General features: G+C 36.2%; 2 protein-coding genes across 2 annotated transcripts; both read left to right on the forward strand.

Annotated features, from left to right (window-relative positions):
* The first annotated feature begins 219 nt into the window (after positions 1 to 219).
* On the forward strand, positions 220 to 7550 carry LOC146145180 (PRELI domain containing protein 3B-like). The gene is made up of 6 exons (XM_083389641.1): positions 220 to 341; positions 1052 to 1226; positions 3658 to 3750; positions 4154 to 4224; positions 4303 to 4405; positions 6425 to 7550. The coding sequence occupies exons 1-6, from the start codon at positions 307 to 309 to the stop codon at positions 6647 to 6649; spliced, it is 702 nt and encodes a 233-aa protein (XP_083245767.1). The 5' UTR covers positions 220 to 306; the 3' UTR covers positions 6650 to 7550.
* A 2961-nt stretch (positions 7551 to 10511) lies between these two features.
* LOC146145181 (tubulin alpha-1C chain-like) lies at positions 10512 to 19214 on the forward strand. The gene is made up of 8 exons (XM_083389423.1): positions 10512 to 10631; positions 12581 to 12812; positions 13236 to 13340; positions 14255 to 14451; positions 14654 to 14824; positions 15612 to 15938; positions 16544 to 16737; positions 17003 to 19214. Exons 1-8 carry the CDS (start codon positions 10629 to 10631, stop codon positions 17130 to 17132), a joined length of 1359 nt encoding a protein of 452 aa, XP_083245549.1. The 5' UTR covers positions 10512 to 10628; the 3' UTR covers positions 17133 to 19214.
* Positions 19215 to 24373: the final 5159 nt, after the last annotated feature.

Below are 24373 nucleotides of genomic sequence, written 5' to 3' on the forward strand. Positions count from 1 at the left end.
GGGTTAAGCAATATTATTAAATAATAATACCTGACCCGCCCACACCCATACGCTAACCTGCAGCCTAACCCAAATATTGTTAGCAATTCAAATCCCGGACGAAATTGTGGTAGGATTCTAGGCCATCGTCAAACTTTTTAATCATCAACGGAACAAAATAAGCTTTAATTTGCGTTGTTAGAGTAAATATTTTTCAACATTTGTTTAATTTGATTCCTCAGAAGTTGGTAGTGCACTTAAGGCCAAAATTGTGGCTTTTTAGGTTAGGTTAATTAATTAAAAACCAAAAAAAAATCATTTTTCATTATGGTATTCTTTTCGTTTGATGAATACTTGTTCAAGTAAGTAAATTGAATGTTCATTTATTTATCTTGCACCTTAAAATATGTTCAACCTGGAATGTACTAGTTTAAATCGAGGCTTTTATCAATTTATGTTTTAATTCAGTCTGGTTTTATGAGGGAGTCTCATTTTCTGGCACTGGTATAGAATTCTACCACATTTGTTTTACCAGTCACGAAAGGAGTTGTCAAAGTTGGTGGGGGGCAATGAATAAGGTTAGAAATTAGATTTGGGTTGAAATTATTGGGGTAGTTATTGATGTACTTAGGGGTGGGATTGTGGGTTAGGTAAAAGGTTGTTTAGGCCAGGTAGGTGCTGAATGTGAGCAACACCCCAGGTTGGAAAGCAAGGCCTGCGCAATTTCCCGCTCAGCTGCGGTCACAGTCGCGCATTTTATGTAAAATCAACATTAAATCTAGTCAGCCACGAAGAATCGCTGAAACGCGCAAAACTTTCGTTGCGCTAATGGTTTTCAGCATAATACTTCATTTCCAGCCGTCCAAATTTTACAAATAACATTATCTGGGCAACACCAAATGGTACCTCCAGTTTCAATTCTTTAACGGCCATTTTTAGAAGGACAATTATCATTTCTGGAAAAATGTAATATCATAGTACTTTGTTGCAAATTATTAATAAGGCAGTGTATCAAATTTTGACGTGGGTCTGGACTCATTATTGTTTCTTAAAAAGCAACTTTACATTTTAGTCATCCGTGGGAAAAGGTGGTGGAGGCTGCATTGCGAAAATATCCAAACCCAGAAACACCAAATGTTTTAGCGACTGACATTTATGAAAGGAGCATTCATGAAGATGGAACCCTGCATTCAAAAAGAATCATCTCCTCTGTTTGGAAAAATTCAGTGACAGAATTTATAGCAAAGGTACATTGCTGCATAACACAAACTTCTGCCTTTGTTCCACTTAAAGTTGTTCCCAGTTTAAGTTGTTCCCACCAATCATTGGTTCTTTTTTAGTATTCTATTGATCTAAATTTTAACTCCAAATGTACTAATCTGCCATTGTTATTTAGTAAAGTGACACTGCTAAAATTTTTTTTGAAATGGATATTTTGGTTATGTTCATCTTGTATATCCGCAAGTGTTAAATAAAAAAGTACATATCACTCTGTTAAACAATTATAGGGGTGGCTGTAAATTTGTCATTCTTTGGTAGGTATATCACTAGTTTTGAGACCAAAAATGCTTACCCCGTAATACCCTTTTACTCGTTTTTGCTCGGTGTCAATCAAATATCATTGGGTGAGCTGCTACTTGTAATTTATGTTCATAGATTTACTCATAACTTTAATGCGAATGTAACATTTGTTCAATATTCTTATAGTAATATGGCGACAAAATTATATTGTGTAACAAGGTCAACCTTAGGACAATATCCAATATAGTTACTCATTGCATGACTATTATATAATTGCAATGCTGTACTGGCAACATAGGCCCTGAACTTTCGAAATCCAAGGGCGTTTTTTTAACCAGTCCTTAAAAATGGGATTCCCAAAATTTCGGCTTAGGGAAGTCCCCTATTTTCCGTTAATGAATAATAACGTCATACAATAGTGACGGGAATGACGTCATAAATATAACCAGACACATCAAATTAACGTCCAGCAAAAGCGAACCTTTAAGACGCAAAGCGAACTCATGCTTTGAAACAGCTTAGTGTGCAATCGTTAACTTCAGGCGAAAAACTAAACCAAGACGGAGAATATGTGTGATTGATTTTGATAGAATCATGTTTCGATTATCAGCAGCGCAGTTTCATGTATGGGACCACACTAAATTACAAGCACGTCTTTCGCCACCCCGAACCCCCAGACGGCCCTTAATACGTCACCGCTCCTTACCAACAATGTAGCAGGTCTCGCTAACCGCTTTTGCGATTCCGTATACTAGGTTTAAAACAACCGCTATGTCTCCTGTAATTTCGTCTGAATTAATTGTACTTAAGCTAATGCATGCTTTGTCCTGCATTAAAATGATGAAGGACGAAGGTTAGTGCCAATCTACTTTGAGCAGTGTTCGTAACTTATTATCCCCCATAGCATATACGACACGTGCACAAGGAGCGAGCGAAGCGAGGGCAAATTTTTTTGCGCTATAACAATATTAAAAATTAAAGAGACTTTCGCAAGAGGAGTCCTCGTTATTGAACAAGGTTTTTATATATGTTTGGCGAGAAGCTTATGTTCGGAATATTATGTTTATTTATCGATTTGAGTGACCAAACGTCTCAGCATATTTAACATTATGAATTGTGACGCCAGACGAAGCACTGTGCTATACGACATTTAAAAGTTAGTAACTAGGTTAACACTTGTCTATTTCAGCCTCAGTATTGGGCTTGACGCATCTTTTATCACAGAAAATTTTTCACTGAACACAAATTTCTTGTCAGCTTAAGCTTAACCTACGTTAGCGCGACCTGGTATTTCATATTTCAGCGCGGCTTCGGTTTATTATTAGGTGGAAACAAACACTTCTGCAGAAGGTACTTCTCCCCATGTAATTCAGGAAAGTCGAGCATACTGTTAGTGAACCACGATTGTGCTACTTGCGATGTACATTGCGCTAGCTGTAATATAGTGTTTACAGAGATGTAGTTGCACACTAATTGCACACAAAACTTGGGCAAATTCCAGGGCGTTTTGACGCCCTGCGAGAAAACAAGGGCGTCAAAAAACGCTCTGCACACCCACGTTCGGCGCCTATGACTGGCAATAATATTGTAGTTTGATCTGACATATTTTTTTGACTGCTTAACAACTAAAACACAGCAGTCTTTTATGAGACATTTGAAAAACAATGAGAAGTAAAGAGTTTATAATATTGAATAGAATTTATATATGCAACAAAACCTTTTTTTGGCTATGGTCATGTTGTGTATTTATGTAGTTATGCTTTACATATTCTGCATAGTGGGCATAACTTCAAACAAACATCATTACCTTTAAATATTTAGTTTTAGTGTTCTTTACAAGTATTTTTAATATATTTTTTAACCCACAGAGTACCACACATAAATAAGTAATTATCTAGAATTAAAACAAATATTCTGTGATTTAATATTTTTAATTTAAAACCTAATGGTGTAGAATTATTTTAGTATTCTACTGTTTTCTTATCCCTAGTGATCATATTGGACATGCCTATTATGTACAACATAATTATTTTAGGATATAATGATATTATTAAAAAAACAAGAATGTTCAAGAGAAATTTGTAGTTTGTTTATTTAGTTTTGCATTGCACCTTATTCTTCTACTTTAAATTATCTTGTAACAAACTTTGTTTTTAGTTAACTGGTTTTGACATTACAAAAGCTGTTAATGCGATTGAATGCTCCGTATTGGATCCGGACAAAAAATATTATACGCTATCATCAAAAAACGTAAGTTCTCTTTTAATGTATGTTAACCTAATATACACAAAATAATAGATAATAACGTGGACTGTTAAAATAATGGAATTTTTAAATATATATTTTTAGGCTATTATAAATTTGTGAACTGTAGTTACATTTGACAAGCAATTTTTTTTTTTTTTTTTTAAATATTGTGCGGTACTTCACCAAATGTGATTTTTTTTATTCTTCAATATACCACAATTGTTTTTTTAATTTAAACTAACTATATTTTTCTTTTAATTTATAGCAGTAATCATCACATTTATGACGGCCAACCTTTTGATTGGCTGCATTTTTTTTATTCAACAAAACGTCCCAAGGATTCTTAAATTCAGATTCTTGTGTATAGTTAATTTGTTTGCAAAATATAATTTTCCTATTTTTGCAGTATAATTTCCTGGATTACATTGTAATAGATGAAACACTAACCTACACTCCAGACAAAAAAGATCCGAATTCGTAAGTTGCCAGATAATTGCGAAAATTAATGCCTTGAAATAATGATTAGCAATTTTTTGACTAATGTTTTCCATGTAGGACTCTGTTACGGCAACAGTGGCGGATTACTTGTAAGAACCTGTCATTTATAAGTTTCTTGGAAAATACAATGGGAAACACAATGGTGTCTACAGCACAAAAGGTATGTTCGCTATAAATGAGACATGTTTAAGTGTGGTTTTAAAATTTTACCCAACACATTTGCCTTAATAATATACAAAATATGTTTAAATTTGAACGTTTCCACTGAATCTTCATTAAAGTTTTTCTCTTTCCAAAGTGTTCAAATGTGTATTAAATCTTTTTTTTGACCCACATAAAAATTTACAGGGTTTTATACTTCAAAACCAAATAACCACTTTTTATACAAAATTGGTTGGTTTCTATCTAAACCTCTCCTTCAATATCTACTTTGTCTTTTGTGTAGATCAGGGGTTTTCAACCTTTTTTTGCTCATGGCCCGCAAAATTAGGAAAAAAAATGGCGTTGGCCCATTATTAACTTTAAGTTTCAACAACGCAATAAATTAATAAAGCTTGTACATTATTTCAAATGTGTTACGTCGCCCGATACTTAATGGCGCGGCTTGGGACCGCCGCCCAGGCGAGTAGCTCAATATATAAATTGGGGCAGCAAATATCAAGGGAAGCTAGTAGAAAAAGGAGCAGTTTATAATTAAAGGCGCCGAAGGCGCTAAAAATTTGCGAATTACATTCCTTTATCTTCAGATTTTGCGGTTTTACTGATTTTCTGAAAATTTTTGAAGCCAGTTAAAGTCATAAAAATTGTACTCCCTTGTAATAGCTGACGGAAAGCAACGGGTTTTAATAGCATTTGGAAAATGAAACCGGCATTGGTGCTTTGTATTTTGTCGCTTCAGATATTTTTTGAAACGACTCTCAAGACTAATTAGTAATTTACTATCACAAAATGCCAATAATATATTTACAATGATATTTTATGGGTTTTCAGCGCATAGTTAATGTAAAATATAAAAACAATTGTTGTATTTGTTATACTCCTGGTAGTTCCTGGTGGTTAATTCAGTATTCGATTTATGACGATAGAAGGTAACATATATGGTACCTATAGGTTTTAAAAAAGTTTTAATTATTATTGAAGTTCATAAATTTACACCTGGAATATTGCATAAGGTCAAAATATTTGCCTCGATGAGATGTACACTATTCGCGTTAATTCGACTGATTTAAATGTACCCTGAAACACAAGTAACACACCTACGGGAACATTGCGGCACCCCAGTTGCGGAGCACTGTCCTAAACAGGGCAAAATTCCTGCTCGCAAACAAAACAATAAACGTAACAAAGAATAATACGTCAGCAAGGCGTAATTGCTACGTTTGAACAACCTTTCCGGCATCCGTACCACACGTTGGGTGGCGAGAAATCTAACGCTTTGTAAAAAGAAGGGATGTTACAAACATAACATTAGGTCGAGGTGTTTGGTACTCTGTCAGACTCTTATGTGTTTGTAATGACATGATTTCTGATATCGCTGTATGCCAAGCTCTGTGGCCCACAGAAAACAGCGTTATAGCCCATAGGTTGAAAGCCTCTGGTGTAGATAGAATGGCAATTTAAATTTGATTATCCCTAGACGCGTCTTTTAGTATAGAACAGTGGTTCTCAACCGGGGTGCACGGACCCCTGGGGGTCCGCAAAACGTTTTCAGGGGATCCACAAAAACTTCTAAATATACCTTGATTAAATTAATAACGCTGGGAAAACATGCTTAATCACAATCGTGGTAAGTGATAAAATCACATTGTAACATGGTGTAAAACGCATTGAGTGTGACGTAACAGTTACATTGTGATGTAACATAAATAGATTGTAAAATGGAAAACAGCATTACAACAGTTCAGCTGTACTGGATTTTGGTTTACAAGATGACGCCTAGCATTGTCAAAAACACAACCACGCATTTTAAGACTTGCTTCGGAGATACAGCAGCAGAAATCACATTAAAAACAACGTGTCATAGGTGTTTTCTGTTACTTTACTCAACATACGGTGCCCTACGCAGACATACTGAATTATTAAAAAGAACTAAACGCAGATATTACACCAGAAAAATGTAAGAACTTTTTACCGTAATAGATTCCAACAACTAAGCCAAAGTTTTTCGCTCCAAACGCAGGGTCGCCAAGGCGTCGAGTTCGTAATAAGTCAAGTACGCGAAGAGGTCGAGCGTCTTGCTTCGTCGAGCGCGGTCGAGGAAATGCACAACATGGCCGCCTCGACCTTAAGCAGCGTACAACAAGGCGTCGGAGACCTAGGGAAAAAGTGGGAAGAGAATCTCCACGACGAACTGCAGGAGTTCATTAAAAACCCGAGTTTAATAACAGGCACATCAAGCAATTAAGTCGTTCTTTGTTTGTTTTTTATTTGTTGATTTCGGTTTTCGTTGCGAAGTATGTTTGCTATTTATGATCGGGAACGGGGGAGTGCTTGGGATTTTTTTGACGAAGCCTGGTGTTTATCTACCTCCGTAATAATCCCGGAAGTTATTGCCAGCCCGCTTGTGATCTGTGGTAAATCGATTCGCTTTTGTGACACACAGACTTAAAAATGTATAACCACTGTGACAATACGTGATTTGTATGTGTTATGAAATCACATGTTATGCCGATTAAACATCGTCCGCAACGCTGTGGTAATGTGGTATGTCCGCAGCAAAAACGTCACTTAAGTCCGATGATTTAGTTTCATTACCAAACACCATTGTCCAGCGTTTTTTGCAAGAACTTCCTGTTCAATATTAGATTACTTGCGGGTTATGCATTTACTAATAAAAAAGACCCTCTTCCCCCCTCCCCTCCTGGCGTTTCTTTAGCTTTTTTATTGAATTATTGGCATGACGAGAATATGCAACAATTATTCTGTATAGGTAATACCGTTTTTGTTGTTTGCGACAATTACGTTTAAAAAAAGTTCAATCTGCTCGATTGCGTTTGCCTGTTTAAGGGCAATTGAAAACGTAATACTAAGTTGCACAGTCGATTGGCGCGAAAAAAATACTACTTGTTTCGTTGGACCAGTGCAATTGAATAGAAAAATTACATAGCGACACTTAAGCGCGAAATCCTTCAATGGTGTACTATTTTTCAGCGTCCAATGTTTGGCTTCAACATTGAAAAGCACAATTTACTTTTAAACGCCACCTTTAAATATTTATTGACCCTATTTTTACGAATAAAATCTACAAAAATTGTATTCGGGTTTGTTTTCAATGACATCGTACAATAGGTTGCCAAAGTTAGTCAACCAAACGTTTAACGAGAGTTCAACAGTTGCGTTCATTTTTTTCCGTAAGGTTTTTTCACAAATCCAATATAAATGCTGAATTTGGAACTTGTTGCTTGTGTCTTCCTCGCGTTGTTAGCTTGTTACTGAATTCTGAAGCAGAAAAATAGTTTTGCTACTGGCGTGTATATAGGGATTTTGTCAAAGCTAAAACAAAATGCGAAAAGCAAAACTGTCGCCAAGTGCTATTTGTCGCATTGACCAGCAACAAATTGTCGCTTTAGGGTTCTCTTTATTCACCATGAACGCAATCGCTGCCCAACAACGAAAAAACAACTGTAAGAAAGTCCTATTGACCCCTTTCTTAGGTTGTCAATTACCCGGAAGGGTCCAAAGAAACAATCGTCTGTGACCACACTTCATTCTAGTTCACCGGAAGCCTTAAAGACTTTTCGAATAAGTCTATCAATGATGCAAGCAAGGCCAGGCTAGAAAAATAACTAGCGTGCCGGGAGGTTTAAACCCACGTCCTTGGCCAAACCGGTCGGACCGATGACACCATTACTTCACCTTGATTGTCTGATTCAAATTTAAAGCACTATTGTTTATGTTAATGACTTGACTTGGACTATGGGACAATGCTTGGCATTGTTGAAAATAACTTCTCTCATTTAAAAAGTTTCCAACGCTAAAGTAAATAGGATACCACTTGGTACTCTTTGTTTATTAGTGACCATTGCGGGAGACCCTTACCGTACAATATCTTGGACTAAACAATAAAACAGGGGTTGTCAAACGTTTTAGGCCGCGTCCTCTTTGATACAATTTAGCGCAACTTATGCTCCCCTTTCCGCATATTATGTTACGGAGTCACAAAGTCCATGTGCTGCTTACACTCTTACTTTCAATGTAGAATAATCTGTATTAAACACGTGGTGTTTTACCTCTCTCAGCGAAATGTGGCGCCTAATATCTGTGACTTACTTCAGTCAAACACCAGTTTGGCGATGTAATTATGTAAATCAGCAACTATATCCCGTTGAAGTTGTTCGTTATTTCACATATATACTTATGAACTGTATTAGGGTAAGCTGCAGACGAATATTTGTTGTTTGCAAAGTATTAAAAGAATATTTTTTTAGCGAATAATATTTGTTTATAAAGCACAGATTAACTTTTATTCGTCAGCGTATTTTTTATCACTATGAATATAATATAAAAAATGCTTATCATACCTTGCTAAAAAAGTTAGGCTATCAGATAGAAAAAACAAATGATTTGTTGTATAAAAGTAGTGCATTAGTGTTTCGGCGACCTCAGTCATTTCTTTTTGATGTTTTACTGACAACCGGTTCGTCTGCGAGATTAATTCTGTTATCTTGCGTAAACCGTAAAATCCCTTAATAAAGATATAATACAGTTAAATGTTGTTGGATGTAATTCAAAACCTATATACAATAACAAACTAAACGACAATTTTAAATAGCTCACAACAGATTTTGGTAATTTTGTATGTCTGTGCATTTTGTAAAATTTTTATTTTAAATAATTTTGACCTAACCTGTAAATTTTGACAAAATAAGTCAAAAAATAATCGCTTTACCACCTGGAATAGAGCGAATACCACCTGGAATAGATAAAAATCATGTGCGCTTCAATCGCGCGAAAATGATGTAACCCATATATCGTACTTGATGCTCGTTAATGAAACGTTGTACAATGATTAGCCCTTATTTTATTTTAAAACTTTATGCGAAGTACAATACATTATTTGATTTTTCTAAACACTTAAAGACAGCCAAGCGTTCATAGCGACGCTGCTTTTTGATCCTTCGATGTCGGCTCTTCCTATCATTGTGAAGCAGAATTCACTTAAAGATCATTTGTTAAGAAATAAAAAAACGCAACTAAAAGTATTTGATAAGTACGCTGCACACGTGGTATGGTCTCGTCTCGCGTCAGCGGAGCACTGTACATGAAAAGCTAATGTTTAAAACACAATTGTTGTACTTGCGTGTTCTTCTGCTGCTTTTTTTTGCTGTATTTTTCTTTTTATATATCTTTTTATACTTCACGGCTACCCAAAAACTCCTTGCTATGTCCTCGATGTTCATGATCCTCAGGGACATGAATGAAACTAGACCTGAACTTTCCAAACCGAAGGTCGTCAAACGAGTTGTATTTGTCGGTACCAACTTTTTATCTATTTAACATAAAAGTGGTACTACATCTATGTTAAGTAAGTGGTAAATGTTTATATAATTGTATTACGCGCCTGTTTTTCTATTATATTCTAAGAGCTGTGAATTTGCTTTAAGTCTTTGCCTAAAGAATTTAAATTGGATCGATAACCTTAATATGGCTTACAATTTCTAATCGTCTGTAGCGAAAAGTTTGCATTTTTCTACAAAACATTTTTTCGGCTTTGGTCAAGGTTTGCAATTGGCAAAACTGCTCTGTCGGTTAGTAGGCTACCCTATATGTCGCAACAAACATTAGAAAAATATTTTGTTGTAAGATTGTAGCTTGGTCAACCTAGCATGGTAATTAATAGGTGTTGGCTAGTTATCCTAAAATTAAATGGTAATAAGCTAACACTGTATTCATGAAATTTACAAGCATAGCCGGCCTTAGTACTAAACACATTTAGACAACTTAAAAATTATTTTTATGAAAACTTACGATGTGCTTGTCAAAATTGTGTTTACAGATACCATATAACAAATTTATTCCAAAGATAGATACCTAACTTCTTGCAAAGGGATAAAAGCTAGTTTCGGGGATGCTATAAAACTTGTTTGTACCGTCAGCGTACGTGTTTCTATCGGATTAACCTAATATATTTAGCGCACCAACAGTATAGGGCCGCGCGGTCGTTGATTACGAGGAAAAGCTAACAGTTTGCGCTGCCAGAAGTGACGTCAATTTCCGGCGCATCCCGTGATGCTCTTAAGCGGCTGCCATCGTGCCGACAATAGACCCACAGACATTATTCTAAGCCTGCTTCGATACAACGTAGAACTGTATACTTGCTGCAAGGCTTTAAACATTAAAGTTCAAAATATATTTTGTACAAGCTCTTGCATCTACTTTTAACAATGGTAAGTTGATTTGATGCTATATATACTTTATTTAACGCTGGGTGGATCAGATCCCCACCCTTATTGTTTTTGCAGCTGCTCGAAGTGAACCTCTGTTTACAAATCGTCAGAACTGTAGTGTTTTTAATGTAGATCAAGAACGACAGTGGTATATAGATAAATGCTTTAAACATTGTTCTCCTAGTTAGGACCTATAGTACATCTATAACGTAGTTTCAACGTGGATAAATTTAATATAGAGAACAAAACCTAATTAAAATATTATTCTAAAATACGCAGTTGCACAACGTTGTACTTTATCTTTCGTGATTACAATGTAGCTATAACAAAGGAGATCCGACATTTCTCAGATCGAATAACGGGGAGTTTAAAGGTGGCGTGAATTGCACAAGTACATTCTCTGTGAGTTGTATGGCCAACTTTGGCTTCCTAATCCGATGTTAATATGGTTCCATATTTTTTGCTGAAAGCATGTCCCAACCACAAAGCGGAAACGTTACCCAGCCCTCTAGCGAAGGACGCAAAAGCTTACTAATGAGCTACTTCCTCATGCCGTATGCCGCTGATCTGCGAGTATTCCACTATGTAAGCAAGTCAAGAAACAGCGATTCCTTAAGCCCAACCTTTATTTTTACTGCAGGACATAGGGAACTGTTTAATATGGCCATAACAGATTTACATCATAACGTTATAAGCCGGGTTGCCAGACCGTCCTTATTTCTAAGATTTGTCCTTATTTTGAAGGGCCTGGTCTTAGAAAACTTAAATGTCCTTATTTCTAAGAAATGTCCTTATTTTTGACTTGCGTCCCTATTATTTTAACAACTACAGAACTTCGATCGTTTTCCTCTGGAGCCGGGTTTGAATATTATTCTAAAATTATGCTTTTGCGCCGAGATTTTATGACATTATAAATAAAAAGGTACTCCCGTGGCGTACAAGTCTCAGGATTTTACTTCTAAGTGGTGTGGTAGGCAGGGAAGTGGTACAGCAGTTTTGGCTGCTGTAGGCTACCAGGATACAGCAGCTGACGACATTTTAGGAGTTAGGATACAGTACAATAGGGTGCGGCGAAGGCCACATTTTTTGCGAAGTGGTTTGTATTGTGGAAATGGGTGGAATGCAGTCGACTTTTCGATTAAATCAGTAAAGCTATAAGCAGGAATGGCCAACACTTCAATCGCGATCAACCGTTTGATCGCCACATTTCACCTGGTTGATCGTGTTATGTGTCCGATTTTTAAAATTGCGTTCTTCAATCAACATTAACAGGAGTAGACCGAAAAACAAACCATAAACCTTGATAAATTGGTTGAGCAGATTGTTTCTAGCAAGCAAATATGTCCAAAAACGTTTTTCAAAAGCTAATCTAATTTTTCGGTTGTCCTTATTTTTGGGTCCATGTCGATGGCAACCCTGGTTAAGACAGTTGTTTTTTATCGAAATCCTAAAGCATGCTCAAAGCGAGTACATAAATACGTATGAAGGTTTAGATTGCGAACCGTGAATTTTGGGAAAGACCTAGGTCACCAGGAAGCCTTTACCAAACATAAAGCGTAGGGCTTTTTAAAAGTTTTGCGCAAACAGGGTTAAACATAGATAATGTTACTTGGTCAAAAAACTCTTATCTAAATCCAAACGTCGGGTTGTTTGTTCCAAAACGCAAAGTAAACACACAAACGACAAATCAGTAGCTTGTGATTAAAAATAAATTAACGAGTAGATTCAAATATCTGGAAGCACTGTAAAACCGCAACGTTAGATCAGTGAATTACAAGACAGATCATCTGAAAATCGAGTGACACAAACGTTAGACTGCCTAAAAAGCCATCTGTAAAACGTTTGCACCTTTGGGTATGCAAAGGACTGACGTTTTTTGGATTTATATGCCCATTTAACTTCAGTTTTTTACCAAAGTAAATATAAATATCTAACTATTCTTTTTTTAGCGCGAATGCATCTCAATTCACGTTGGACAAGCTGGTACCCAGATAGGCAGCGCCTGCTGGCAGCTCTATTGCCTCGAACATGGCATCAAGCCAGACGGCACCATGTCGAGCGAACAGCAGCCCATGCAGGCAAATCACGCTGGGGACTCCTACAGCACTTTCTTCCATCCAACCGGAAGCGGCAAACTGGTGCCTCGAGCCATCTTTGTCGACCTGGAGCCGACCGTCATTGGTGCGTTAATTTACTTTTTATATGCCATCAGAACATTGCAACCTGTGAGTATAATTAATAACTCGAGCTGCTAATTAACCCTATGTCATCTGACCGCCAAGGTTTATTGGTTACGCAATCCTGGCGTATAAAACTGACTTGCTATAAAATGTCATATATAATCGCTTTTATCTTTTCCCTTCTAACGCATGCGTTTGCCTACTAAGCATTGCGGTCCACCTCCACTAGCTTTCTTAAACAATGTAGAGGTTCAGAGAAGCATTCTGAAAAGTTCCTCGTCTCGATATATTTTGTTTACAATAAACTCAAATGATTACATGTCCACGCGTCCCCCCCCAGCTAACTTCAACATTGTATGGCCTATAATCTTAACCTAAAAAATGAGATAAATGTTCTAAAAAACGCTGATATTTGTTTCCTTAGATCAGGTGCGTACAGGCGAATATCGGAAACTGTTTCACCCTGAGCAAATGATCACAGGAAAGGAAGATGCGGCTAACAACTATGCGAGGGGACATTACACAGTCGGTGAGTTTAACCCTTTTTAAATTAGAACTCTGTAGACAGCGGGTTTCAAAACCCCAACGCTTTCATATTGCTTGGCCATCGCCAAAAAGTTAGTTTGTGGTAAGTATGGTTTGAAAATACAACATGACCAAAATATTTTCATCAGCATTAGGCCTGCCTGGTTAGACTGACAGCAGTAACTGGTAAGCAGTTGTTGCTGTTTGTTCTCTTTAACAAAACTAAAATCAGAAAACTTAGTTTGCTTAATTACTTATAAAGCATATTCCTAAATAGCCTATGATTGAACTCAACGGCATGCAAATTGTCAACATTTACGTACTATTTTACACCACTGTTGCACTGAACATGTCAATAATAGAAATCACCTTGACCCTTGCAACATAAATATCGACCTTAATTCCTGATCAGTAACAGCAAAATAATCAAGCAAAGCTAGCAATCCAGGTCAGACACAATAAACAGATATTAAAAGATATATATATATATATATTTCGCCAATCAAAGCATCGTCAGTATATCTGAATAAAAACAAACGCAACAGTATAAGAATAAGTCAGAAACATTAAAAATTAAATAAAACAAAGTAAAATAACTGAAATCTAAAAAAACTATTAAATTGTAGTGACAGCCAATGTGTGCAACCCTATATTTTACACCACGTTCACAATTTTTTTTACAAACTAATAAACGTTCACTATATTTTGAAAACTCTTCAATCCTAACTATAGTAGCTTACGTTTCTCCCTGATTGATCTGTTGGAATGAGTACAAGTGTTACTATTGAAAATATATATAGGATAGCAAGAATTTCAGATTTTCAGAAACCTTGCATTTAACAATATTACTCGTCAGTTAAACCTAACTCTACATTATCGTTTGTTGTTTGCTGTACTGTTGAACACGTCACTACTTAGGTCGAGAACATATTGACGAAGCGATTGACAAGATTCGTAAGTTAGCGGACCAGTGCACTAGTCTTCAGGGCTTCTTGGTCTTCCATTCGTTCGGTGGAGGCACAGGATCCGGATTTACATCTCTTCTCCTGGAGCGACTGTCGATGGACTTCGGGAAGAAGTCGAAGCTGGAGTTTGCGGTTTATCCAGCACCACAGGTGGGACGGAAACGATTATTTTATAATGCTTATAGCATATCTTATAAGGCTTAAAAAAAGTCGTGCTGCCGTCGTCTGTATTAAAATCTTGTCACTCGGTCTACTTGGCTTTGGCATTAATTTTATAATATTCCAGTCGCAATAAACAAGTAGGCCTATGCCCAAACCGGTGGTTTAGACCTAAACAGCTTTTCTTGCACAGATATCCACTGCTGTTGTCGAGCCTTACAATTCTGTGCTCACCACACACGCCACCCTGGAGCACACCGAGTGCGCGTTCATGGTTGACAACGAGGCTATTTATGACATCTGCAAAACAAACCTTGGCGTCGAAAGACCAAACTATTCTAACCTGAACCACCTTATTGCGCAGGTAATATCCTTAATTTTAAGAATAAAAGCAATGGAATGTCGTCATATGGTCAATTTGATGCAAATCTAGATTGATTTAGTGAATTTTTCAGAACGCAAATTAAGCGTTTGTCGCAATAGCGTTGCCCTTCAAATATAAACAATTTGTAAGCGTAACGCAAGTAACCATTACGGTCCTCAGGCCAGATCAGCCACGCAGAATGAATACTCCCAGCCCGTTGCATATTTTCTCAATGAAGATGAAGCATAGTTGGAATGTTGTCGGATGATATTTAAAACTATTATGAAATAATTATAAAACTCAACGGCAATTTATTAGGACTCATTACAAACAGTTTTTTACACAATAATTTAATTTACCTTAGTTTAACGATAATCAAGTTAATAGGCTAAAGCTAGAAAAAAAAGTTATATCCGGCCGGCGATCGCCAATCCTCACGAATATCCAACGCTTCATAAAAACGTTTGATGTCCCATAGAGATGATGTAACGCGGTAAAAGCATTGGTTAAATCATTATTTTGTTTATTGTCAACCAGATTTTGCAAATATTCAAATTATATTGACATGCAACAAAAATTGAAATGTTTTTAAAAAGAACATAAAAAAATCACAAAAAAGCTGGCTGTTTTACATGCAACAAACCTGGATTGCATTGAAAGAAAACAAAAGTAAATTCGCACAACATTTTTTGGTATCTTGTCATTAAGGACCATTGAGGTTGTACACGCACAGCTGTCTTACCTAAATAAGCCCGTTTAGTTTTTTAACTACAGCCTTTTACATCAGGTTGTATCCTCCGTTACTTCGTCGCTGCGCTTCGCTGGATCACTAAATGTCGACCTAACCGAGTTCCAGACCAACCTGGTTCCATACCCGCGCATCCACTTCCCACTCACTACTTACGCGCCAATAGTCTCTGCCGAGAAGGCCTTCCACTCTACCTTCGAGGTGAACGAAATTACTACTGCCTGCTTCGAGCCCAACAGCACCATGGTGAAGTGCGACCCGCGCCATGGCAAGTACATGGCTTGCTGTATGCTCTATAGAGGTGACGTCGTACCCAAGGAAGTGAACGCGGCGATTGCGAACATCAAGAATAAAAGAACCATTCAGGTGGGTACAGTGCTCCTTTTTAAGCGTAAATGACAAAAGCATCATGTGTTTTCTGCAGAATGTATAGGTCATAGCTAGGTATATACATTCTTGTTTCCAAAGGATATTTTTTATGATTCCAAATGCTTCTTGACTATATTCGCCTATTCATATTTCCACGGTTTTGTTCAAAAAATTTAAGACCAGATATAATAACCACCAAAATGTGACTATAGCTTTACGTAGATCCAGTAAACCAAAGTTTTTTTTTAAAGGATAACCAATAACTTTGAAACTGTGCTTTTGGAAAATATCTTAATTGCCGTACTAGGAGTTGTATTTATGTCGTGCAATAATTCGCGTTTCTACCGCCAAAGCAGAACGTATAAAAGGCAAGTTTTCCTAATTGTATAATAACCTATGATAAATATGCCACTTTTGCAAATGTTATTCAATAAAATTAACTAAGGTCTATTTGTTAAAATGATTTAAATCTAGTCAGCAAATAACTCTGGACAAAGATTCGAAAAGTGCGGTTAGAGCTTTACAACGCTCCGTTAAATGCAAAATTCTTCAAACGAACAATCGCTAATGGCATTTAGTCTGCTAACGACCGCATTGTTTAGTTTGTCGATTGGTCGCCCACTGGATTTAAGGTCGGAATCAATTCAGAACGTCCATCTGTGGTACCGGGTAGTGGTATGTCCAAAGTAAATCGAGCCCTTTGCATGCTGAGCAACACTACAGCCATCGCTGAAGCCTGGACTAGACTTAATCACAAGTTCGACTTGATGTACGCCAAGCGAGCCTTCGTGCATTGGTAAGGATAAAAAGTTTTAGAAAAATCTGGTCTTTTCAAGTAATATGAATTGATTGGAGTTATACGATTGGTTTTCAGTAAAAAGTTGAATCTAACCTCAAAACAAATTGAGTTAGTGTTGAAAATGAATAAAGACTTATTCGAAACGTTCAAAATGATATCTACTTCTGTATGGGCTTTGATATTCTTATTACGTAAATTAAAGTTAACTTTTTAAATGGTCGGAAAAAAATCGTACTTTAGTTAACATAACGATTACCATTAGGTACGTTGGCGAAGGAATGGAAGAAGGCGAATTTTCGGAGGCAAGAGAGGATCTCGCTGCATTGGAAAAGGATTATGAGGAGGTCGGAGCCGACCTCCCTGCATCAGATGAAGAACAAGACGAATATTGAATATTTTATAATATATTATTCAATATTGTGTACGTATGTGTGTATGTATATAGGCATCACTTTACATTGTTGTAAATAGTATTTTTACAATTCATTATCAATTTTCAGAACTTTCACTTTTTGTTTGTTTTATTTACCCAAACATTATGCAAATATTTGGGTTTTTTTTGCTGTAAGGTTTTTATTATAGGGTCGGAATCAAGCGGTTATTTGGATATTTTTCCTAATTTATTTTTATATTGACGCAAGATTTAAACAAAAGTCTATTATTTACATGAGCATTTATTATTAACTCCAATAGGTTAGAGAAATAAATACTTTAGCAAGTTTTTCATTAACGAGTTTTTACTCTACTTTGGTTGTTGTCCAGTCAAATGCTAAAATTTAATGTATATGGCATCTAGTCATTAGCTTGTTGTTTTGTATATATGTGATGTGGACGCAACGCCTTCACGCCAAAGGTCGGGAACATTGTGCAATAATCTCTTGTCTTCCTGTTATGCTCTGCCTTGTAATCAATGTACATAGATTCACCCAGTGCTATGATCACTCTTTGACGTTGTTCAACTTGTACATATGCTTCTCAAATTTATTTGTGTTTTTGCCTGTTCGCTTGTTCCAATCTGTTGTTAAAGCCTAATAGGTTTTAAATAACGGTGTGCTCCAATCAAAAAAGGATCTATTTATTTTGTTGTACAAAGCCTATGTAATGAATTTTGTCGTTATCTGATGTTTGATGACCGAAACTGTTTGATATATCTCATCTATGTAAAAAGTGAAAGCGACATCATCATTACTGAATTAGTAATTACATTCGTTTTGGTCCAAGATGCTTAGCGGAATGCTTAACTATTAAATGACACATTCTTTTCAAATATATATGCGTTAATTAAAATACTACACATTCTGTTACCAGTAAAAAGCTTGATAATCCTAATGAAAGGAGCTTATTTGAATATGCATTTGGATTAAGCGGTATAGACTAGGCCAGTGGTTCTCAACCTTTTTGTACCCGTGGCCACTTTTTGATGCTTTTAACTAGTCGCGGACCCCCTTCATTTTTCTGGTGTAAAAAATGTCCGTGTTTAGTTCTTTTTAATAATTCATTATATCTGCCTATTTAATCTTATGTTGAGTAAAGTAACAGGCAACACCAAATTGCTTTATGACGCGTTGTTTTTAATGTGATTCAGGGTTGTTCCTAAGCAAAAATTTGCACTCGCCAGCTGGGCGATCGGCAATCAACCGGCACTCGCCCGGACGAAATAACACTCGCCAAATTTGTTGGCATGCCGTCTGCAAATTTTCGTCCTAGCGCGGTCATTTCTTAGGTTATTGTTATTCTGTTTTGTGGTTTTTCTACGTAAACAGTAGTCTTTATAAAAGTCTGGTTGTTTATTTCTGTTTTTTCTGTGCTTGAAGGATGTTTTAACGCAGGTTGTTTCACGCCACAAACAAAACGCCACATTTCGCCTAACACTATAGTTTGTAGTTACACAAGTAGGCGATATTTTCAAATATCGTAGTGTTCAGTGGAGGTTTCAGTCCCTCAAAACATAAAAAACACTGCTTACAAATATTAATAAAAGATATTTGCATTGAAACTTATTGTTAGCAAAAACTGTAGCAATTGCTCTTAATTTCGTAATACAAACAATTAAATAAATACAAAAAACTAGAATTATTATCCTGGGTACATCGCAAGTCCAATAAACTTTTCCAAAGGCGTCAACGACTGGGTTAAACATTTAAAAATTAACAATGTTCAAGTTAAACGTAAACCCTTATAACTATTTGCCACTGCGGCACCTTATAACTATTTGCCACTGCTTTTTTTTAAACGGGACAAAGAGTCTTTCTTACGAGCTTCGAACGTGACTTCGATTAACCTCATTATTTGTGTAGTGTTGAAGGCATTTGCGTCTTAGTGTTTAGGGAAATAACTGGCGCTAAGTAATATTTCGCTTAGTAGTGGTGCTCAACACAAGTTGTCCTACACCAACTAATTCAATTTATCGCAGAAGCCACTCGCCAGTCGGGCGAGTGGGTGTCAATTGGCACTCGCCCGGAGCGATTTGCACTCGCATTGGCGAGCGGGCGAGTGCTTAAGGCCAACCCTGTGATTTGTTCTGCTGTATCTACGAAGCAAATCTGGAAATGCGTGTTTGTGGTTTCGATAATGCTTAACGCTTGTCATCTTTTCGAACGATTACATAAACCAAAATCCAGTACACGTGAATAATGCTGCCCTCCGTCTTACAATCTATTTGTGTTACATCGCAATAAAGTATTACGTCACACTTAATGCGATTTACAACATTTTGCAATGTAATTATATCACTTACCAAGATTGTAATTATGCATGTTTCCCAGCGCTAATTAATTTAATAAAGGTACATTTAGAAGTATTTACGGACTCCCTGAAAATGCTTTGCGGACCCCCAGGGATCCACGGACCACCGGCTGAGAATCACTGGACTAGGCTTTTTAGTCATACCGAAATTAGTACGCCTTTTAAAAGTAGATTGTTTTCTGAATATATTAATGATCACACACTTTAAGCAAATCTTGAGTCATAATTTTATTTGTTATATTTTCTACTTAGAGTTGATTTTTAATATTTGTTTGTTACTTAGGTATAAAACAATTTTGCTAAACCAAAGAGATTTCAAGTTTAAATCTCTTTATAGACAAACCTAGGTGGCGCTAAGCAATTTTTAGGGGGTCGCGAGCTTCAATAATAACTTTTTGTAGTGATTTTAAGGCATAGGCATTAGGCAACCTATAGCCTACCAAAGGGGGCTCGGTAGAAAAAAGGTTAAGAACCACTGCTTGACAGTGTCTTGGTTTTGATTTAAAAAAAAACACTATTGAAGCAGGGAGTCGAACCGTTTGACTTTTCCGGTTCAGGTTCGGTTCGGGTTCAAGGATTTTTTCGGAATCCGGTTCAGTTCCGGTTTCGGTTCGCAGCAATTTAAAAAGTTCCGTTTCAACCATTGTTATTTCAAAACCGGTTCATAACGCTCCGGTTTGGATACAATATTATAGTTACGTGAAATCTAAAAATTTGGTTCAATAAATGTAGAGAATAATCTTTGAATAAGTCATTTAATATAAGTTTTGTAAGCCATTTGATCTAAGTTAAGTGACGAGTTAAAAATAAACAGATTATTATTGAAATATCTAAAAAATCAAAAATCTTTTTTTATTCAATAATCAAATGTTTTTCTTAAAATTTTGACCATGGTATAACTTGACTCTATACAAAATACAAGTTGTGACGTCATGCTGGAGTGAACCGCTTTTATTAACAGGTTCGGGTTCGGTTAAGGTTCATGTTCTTTCAAAGTATTCGGTTCAGTTCCGGTTCGGCTCCTTAAAATTTTACAAAAAACAGTTCAGGTTCGGTTACGGTTCGACAAAAATTGGCTTAAAACCGGTTCATAAGTTCCGGTTCGGTTCCGGTTCGACTCCCTGTATTAAAGTGCTTAATTATTGCTATACTATTACAAACTACATTTTTTGAATCCCTTTGCATTTACCAGGGTCTTAACACCTTGAAAAAGAGGGAATCGTGGTTATTAATGTACATCAAAACGCAATGTGCTAGGAAATTTACCAATTAAGTCTACTTTTGTGTTATAGTTAATTCTTTAATCATTCTCTCCAGATGTTACCATGCTGTCTGCTTTTTTCGAATTAATTAACAGGCATGCGTGCTCTACAAATTGAGTAATTAGATCTGTTTCCGCACATCACTTACAATTTCCGTACTGACTTTGCATTGCAGTTATGCCATCATTTGGGACTATTTTCTTCAAAGTGAACGGATTGTTTCTGAAAGGAGTTGAAGTATTCAAAGAACCAGGTATTCTTGTATGTAATCTTTGAATTGAAAATTTGTACCTAAAATCGATAAGCGCCATCTATAACGACAAAAGTTCAAAAGGAATTCGCTTTTTTAACAATAATCAATTTCTACATTATTAATAAAGCGGGGCGTGCAGCGGCTTAGCCAGACAAAAATAAATCGTGCTAACTCTTTAAACTTCCAACGAATATTACTTATATTCTGGACATCACTCTTTGAAGTCTATAGGCAGGGTTACCATACCGCGCTTATTTCTAAGATTTGTGCTTATTTTGGGGCGCAGTGTCTTAGAAAACGCAAATGTGCTTATTTCTAAGAAACGTGCTTATTTTAGAGTTGTGTGCTATTAGTTTGTTTTATTTTAGTTTCTAAAACTGTTATTTTTTATTTGTATTTACCAAGTTATTTAACCCAGATTATAACAGTAATGCATTAAATTACATAATAACAATGGATTGTGATTGTCTAAATCTAAAAAGTACATTGTAGCCTATAGAAATGTGGTAGGTTGCTTTAGCAATCAAGTAAACTTTCGGCTTGACGTGAGGACTGGCTTTTTTGTGTCAGTACAGACAAAATGCTAAATCAGCCCGGAGGCTATGGAAAACACAATGTTACTACAAAAAAAATTGCTAGATGCATTACAGTAAATCATTCAATGAATAATTTTGTTACAAGCATAACTCCGCCAAGTGAACCAAACTTAACTACCAGGCACGGTCAGAATTATGCGTTTCATGCTGCCATGCATCACGATTCCTTTTAAACTTTAAAAGGTGTATAACTGGTGCGCTCTGACGCGAAAAAATTGACAAAGCTTGCATTAAATAAGGATGGTTAACTTGCCAATTTTGACCTAATAAACGCATATTTTTGCGCTTCGCGCGATTAAGCTACGTTTTGAGCATACAAAAATAGCTGTTTTTCAAGTTTTTATTTTATTTTATAACATTATTTCTGAAACCTTGGATTTCACCCCCTGGGTCCTGGATCTGTCCCTGATCTTTAATAGCGTGCTTATTTTTTGGTCTAAGCAGATGGTAACCCTGTCTATAGGCCCAATTAGAGTTTTAAAAACAACTCCACTTTTTTTCATTGAGTTGAAAATAAAAACTTTCATTGTGTCTATTTTATGTTTAACTATTATAGGTAAATCGATGGTAATTCCTAATTTTTTGCGACACAGTAAATAAAACAAATATTTGCATTAAACTTTTTACCAAAACAACAACTTACAACTTTGCCTGTAAAACATGACAAATTGACAATGCAGTAGGTTTATGTCTTAATAGTATTAGATTTTGTACCCGGTCCGTCAGAAATTAGTGCAGTTCAAAGTAAAAAGGTGTACGACAATTACGGCATCAAACCGTCGAAAAAGTCTGACATTTAGACCTTAAGGTTGTGACAGTTAACGTATTATGCAGACCTTTTTTTAAGAACTGCACATTTCTGGTGGGCTAGTTCACTTAAAAGTTTCTCGAGGCCCTTTACGTACTGTACCGCGACACACAGTTGAGAATCACTGATGTGAACTTGACATCATCTAAAACTAATAAATATGCTGGTTAGATCTTAAAAAATTGACTGAAAGTACGGAGATATCGTTTTGAAGACCGAAAACAAAAATACATAAAACAGTAGGCTAATAGATTAAACTTTTAGGACGCACCTTTATTTTGCCTTCTAAGTCAGCGGTCTGCAACAATCGGGGCGTATAGCCTCTCTTACGAACTGCAGGAGGCCATTCACCATATTTTTTTGGTTATTTCTATTACGCAAATGCGAAACATTTTTGAGCTTTCCGCAAATCTAGTTCCTACACCTAGAGTAGGTTTGCATTTTGAGAACATTTTTTCAGCCTAAAATGCGTCATGCCTACCCTGGATAGGAACTATCAACATTGGAAGTTTTCCAACACATATCTAGATGCGTTTTGATGCGCTTCACACGATTGTGTCTTTTTAATATGAGCATGACACCGAGGTTTAAATGCTCAATTAACTCAAATGGCAACATAAATTAGATTAACGCGTTTCTATAAAGTATTTTTACTTCGAGCAAAACGCTTTGCTACCTTCTTTCTGAATGAATTTAAACCTATTTTATCAATTGCGAAAACTTGAGAAAAAAAAATATATGTATGTATGTTTCTATCTTTTTAGTATAAATCTATCATTTTTTTTAATAATTTACACTAATTTATATTTTTTCTTTAATCTTTATGCGATAAATCATGAAGTAAAGTGGGTTTGCAGTGAATGCATGTAACGCAGCAGTACTTAAACTGTTATATAATTACCACTAATGGTTTGCCAAAAGATTTTAGGTGATATGCAGGCAAATTATAGGTAGTTAGTGAAGTTCAGGTAAATTTTCTTTAAATTTACTTATGATAAGACCTTTGATGATAAACTTTGGTTTGAAACAGGGTGGTAGCAACATAAATTAGATTAACGCGTTTCTATAAAGTATTTTTACTTCGAGCAAAACGCTTTGCTACCTTCTTCCTGAATGAATTTAAACCTATTTTATCAATTGCGAAAACTTGAGAAATCCCCTGATTAGCAGTCGCGTTACAGTTGTTTTAATGGAATGCTAAAATCTGCGCAATTTAACAACATATTTGTCAGTTAAAACTATAACGACCCGCAGAAACTATCTATTTTTTTCTGTTCACCAATGGTGAAAGAAGGTAGTTAAGGGTTGTGGCTCGGTTCTTCCCATTGGCCAATAAAAAGGCTGGGAATTTCTGAGCAAGTCAGTAACGGTCTGAGCCCAGTACTCGACAACCTGTCTCCACTAGGGAGGAGGTGCCACCACGGAGGTATAGGGCCCGAGATCTATCATGTGTCGGCCAGTCGTACGTACTTTTTCATAATTTTATTTAAAGTTTTTCTCTGACGTAACTATATGTTGTCTTGTAAGTATACGTACCTTTATGACTTGTAGCGGCAATACAAGCTTCATTTAGAATTGAACTTCTGATAAATTTTCTTTACTTGTTTTTGGAAGGTCGTTCCGTGATTAAATTTTAGTTCTAAACCTGTACGTAGAGCAAAAAGGTTGCCGATATGTTGTAGTGTTGAATATTAAACTTTGTGACTTGTGCCGCGTTGGCTGTATTGCTTAATTGCGACACTTAATCTAACGGTTTAAATTATTGCCCGATGAAAAAAAACGACAACGATATTATTTTTTTGATTGAGAGGCATAACAGGTCTGTGACACTTGACACATAATATAAAAGCAAATTGGCCCAGGATCAATGTAGGCCTACCGTACTATGTTTAACGAATTAAGTTTCTCTTTTGTATAGTACAGTTCGGCAAAATTATTGTATTTAGTCGTTGGTTTACTGAAAAGTATT

The sequence above is a fragment of the Ascidiella aspersa genome, chromosome 5, assembly GCF_963924565.1.
Source record: "Ascidiella aspersa chromosome 5, kaAscAspe10.2, whole genome shotgun sequence".
Classification (NCBI taxonomy): Eukaryota; Metazoa; Chordata; class Ascidiacea; order Phlebobranchia; family Ascidiidae; genus Ascidiella; species Ascidiella aspersa.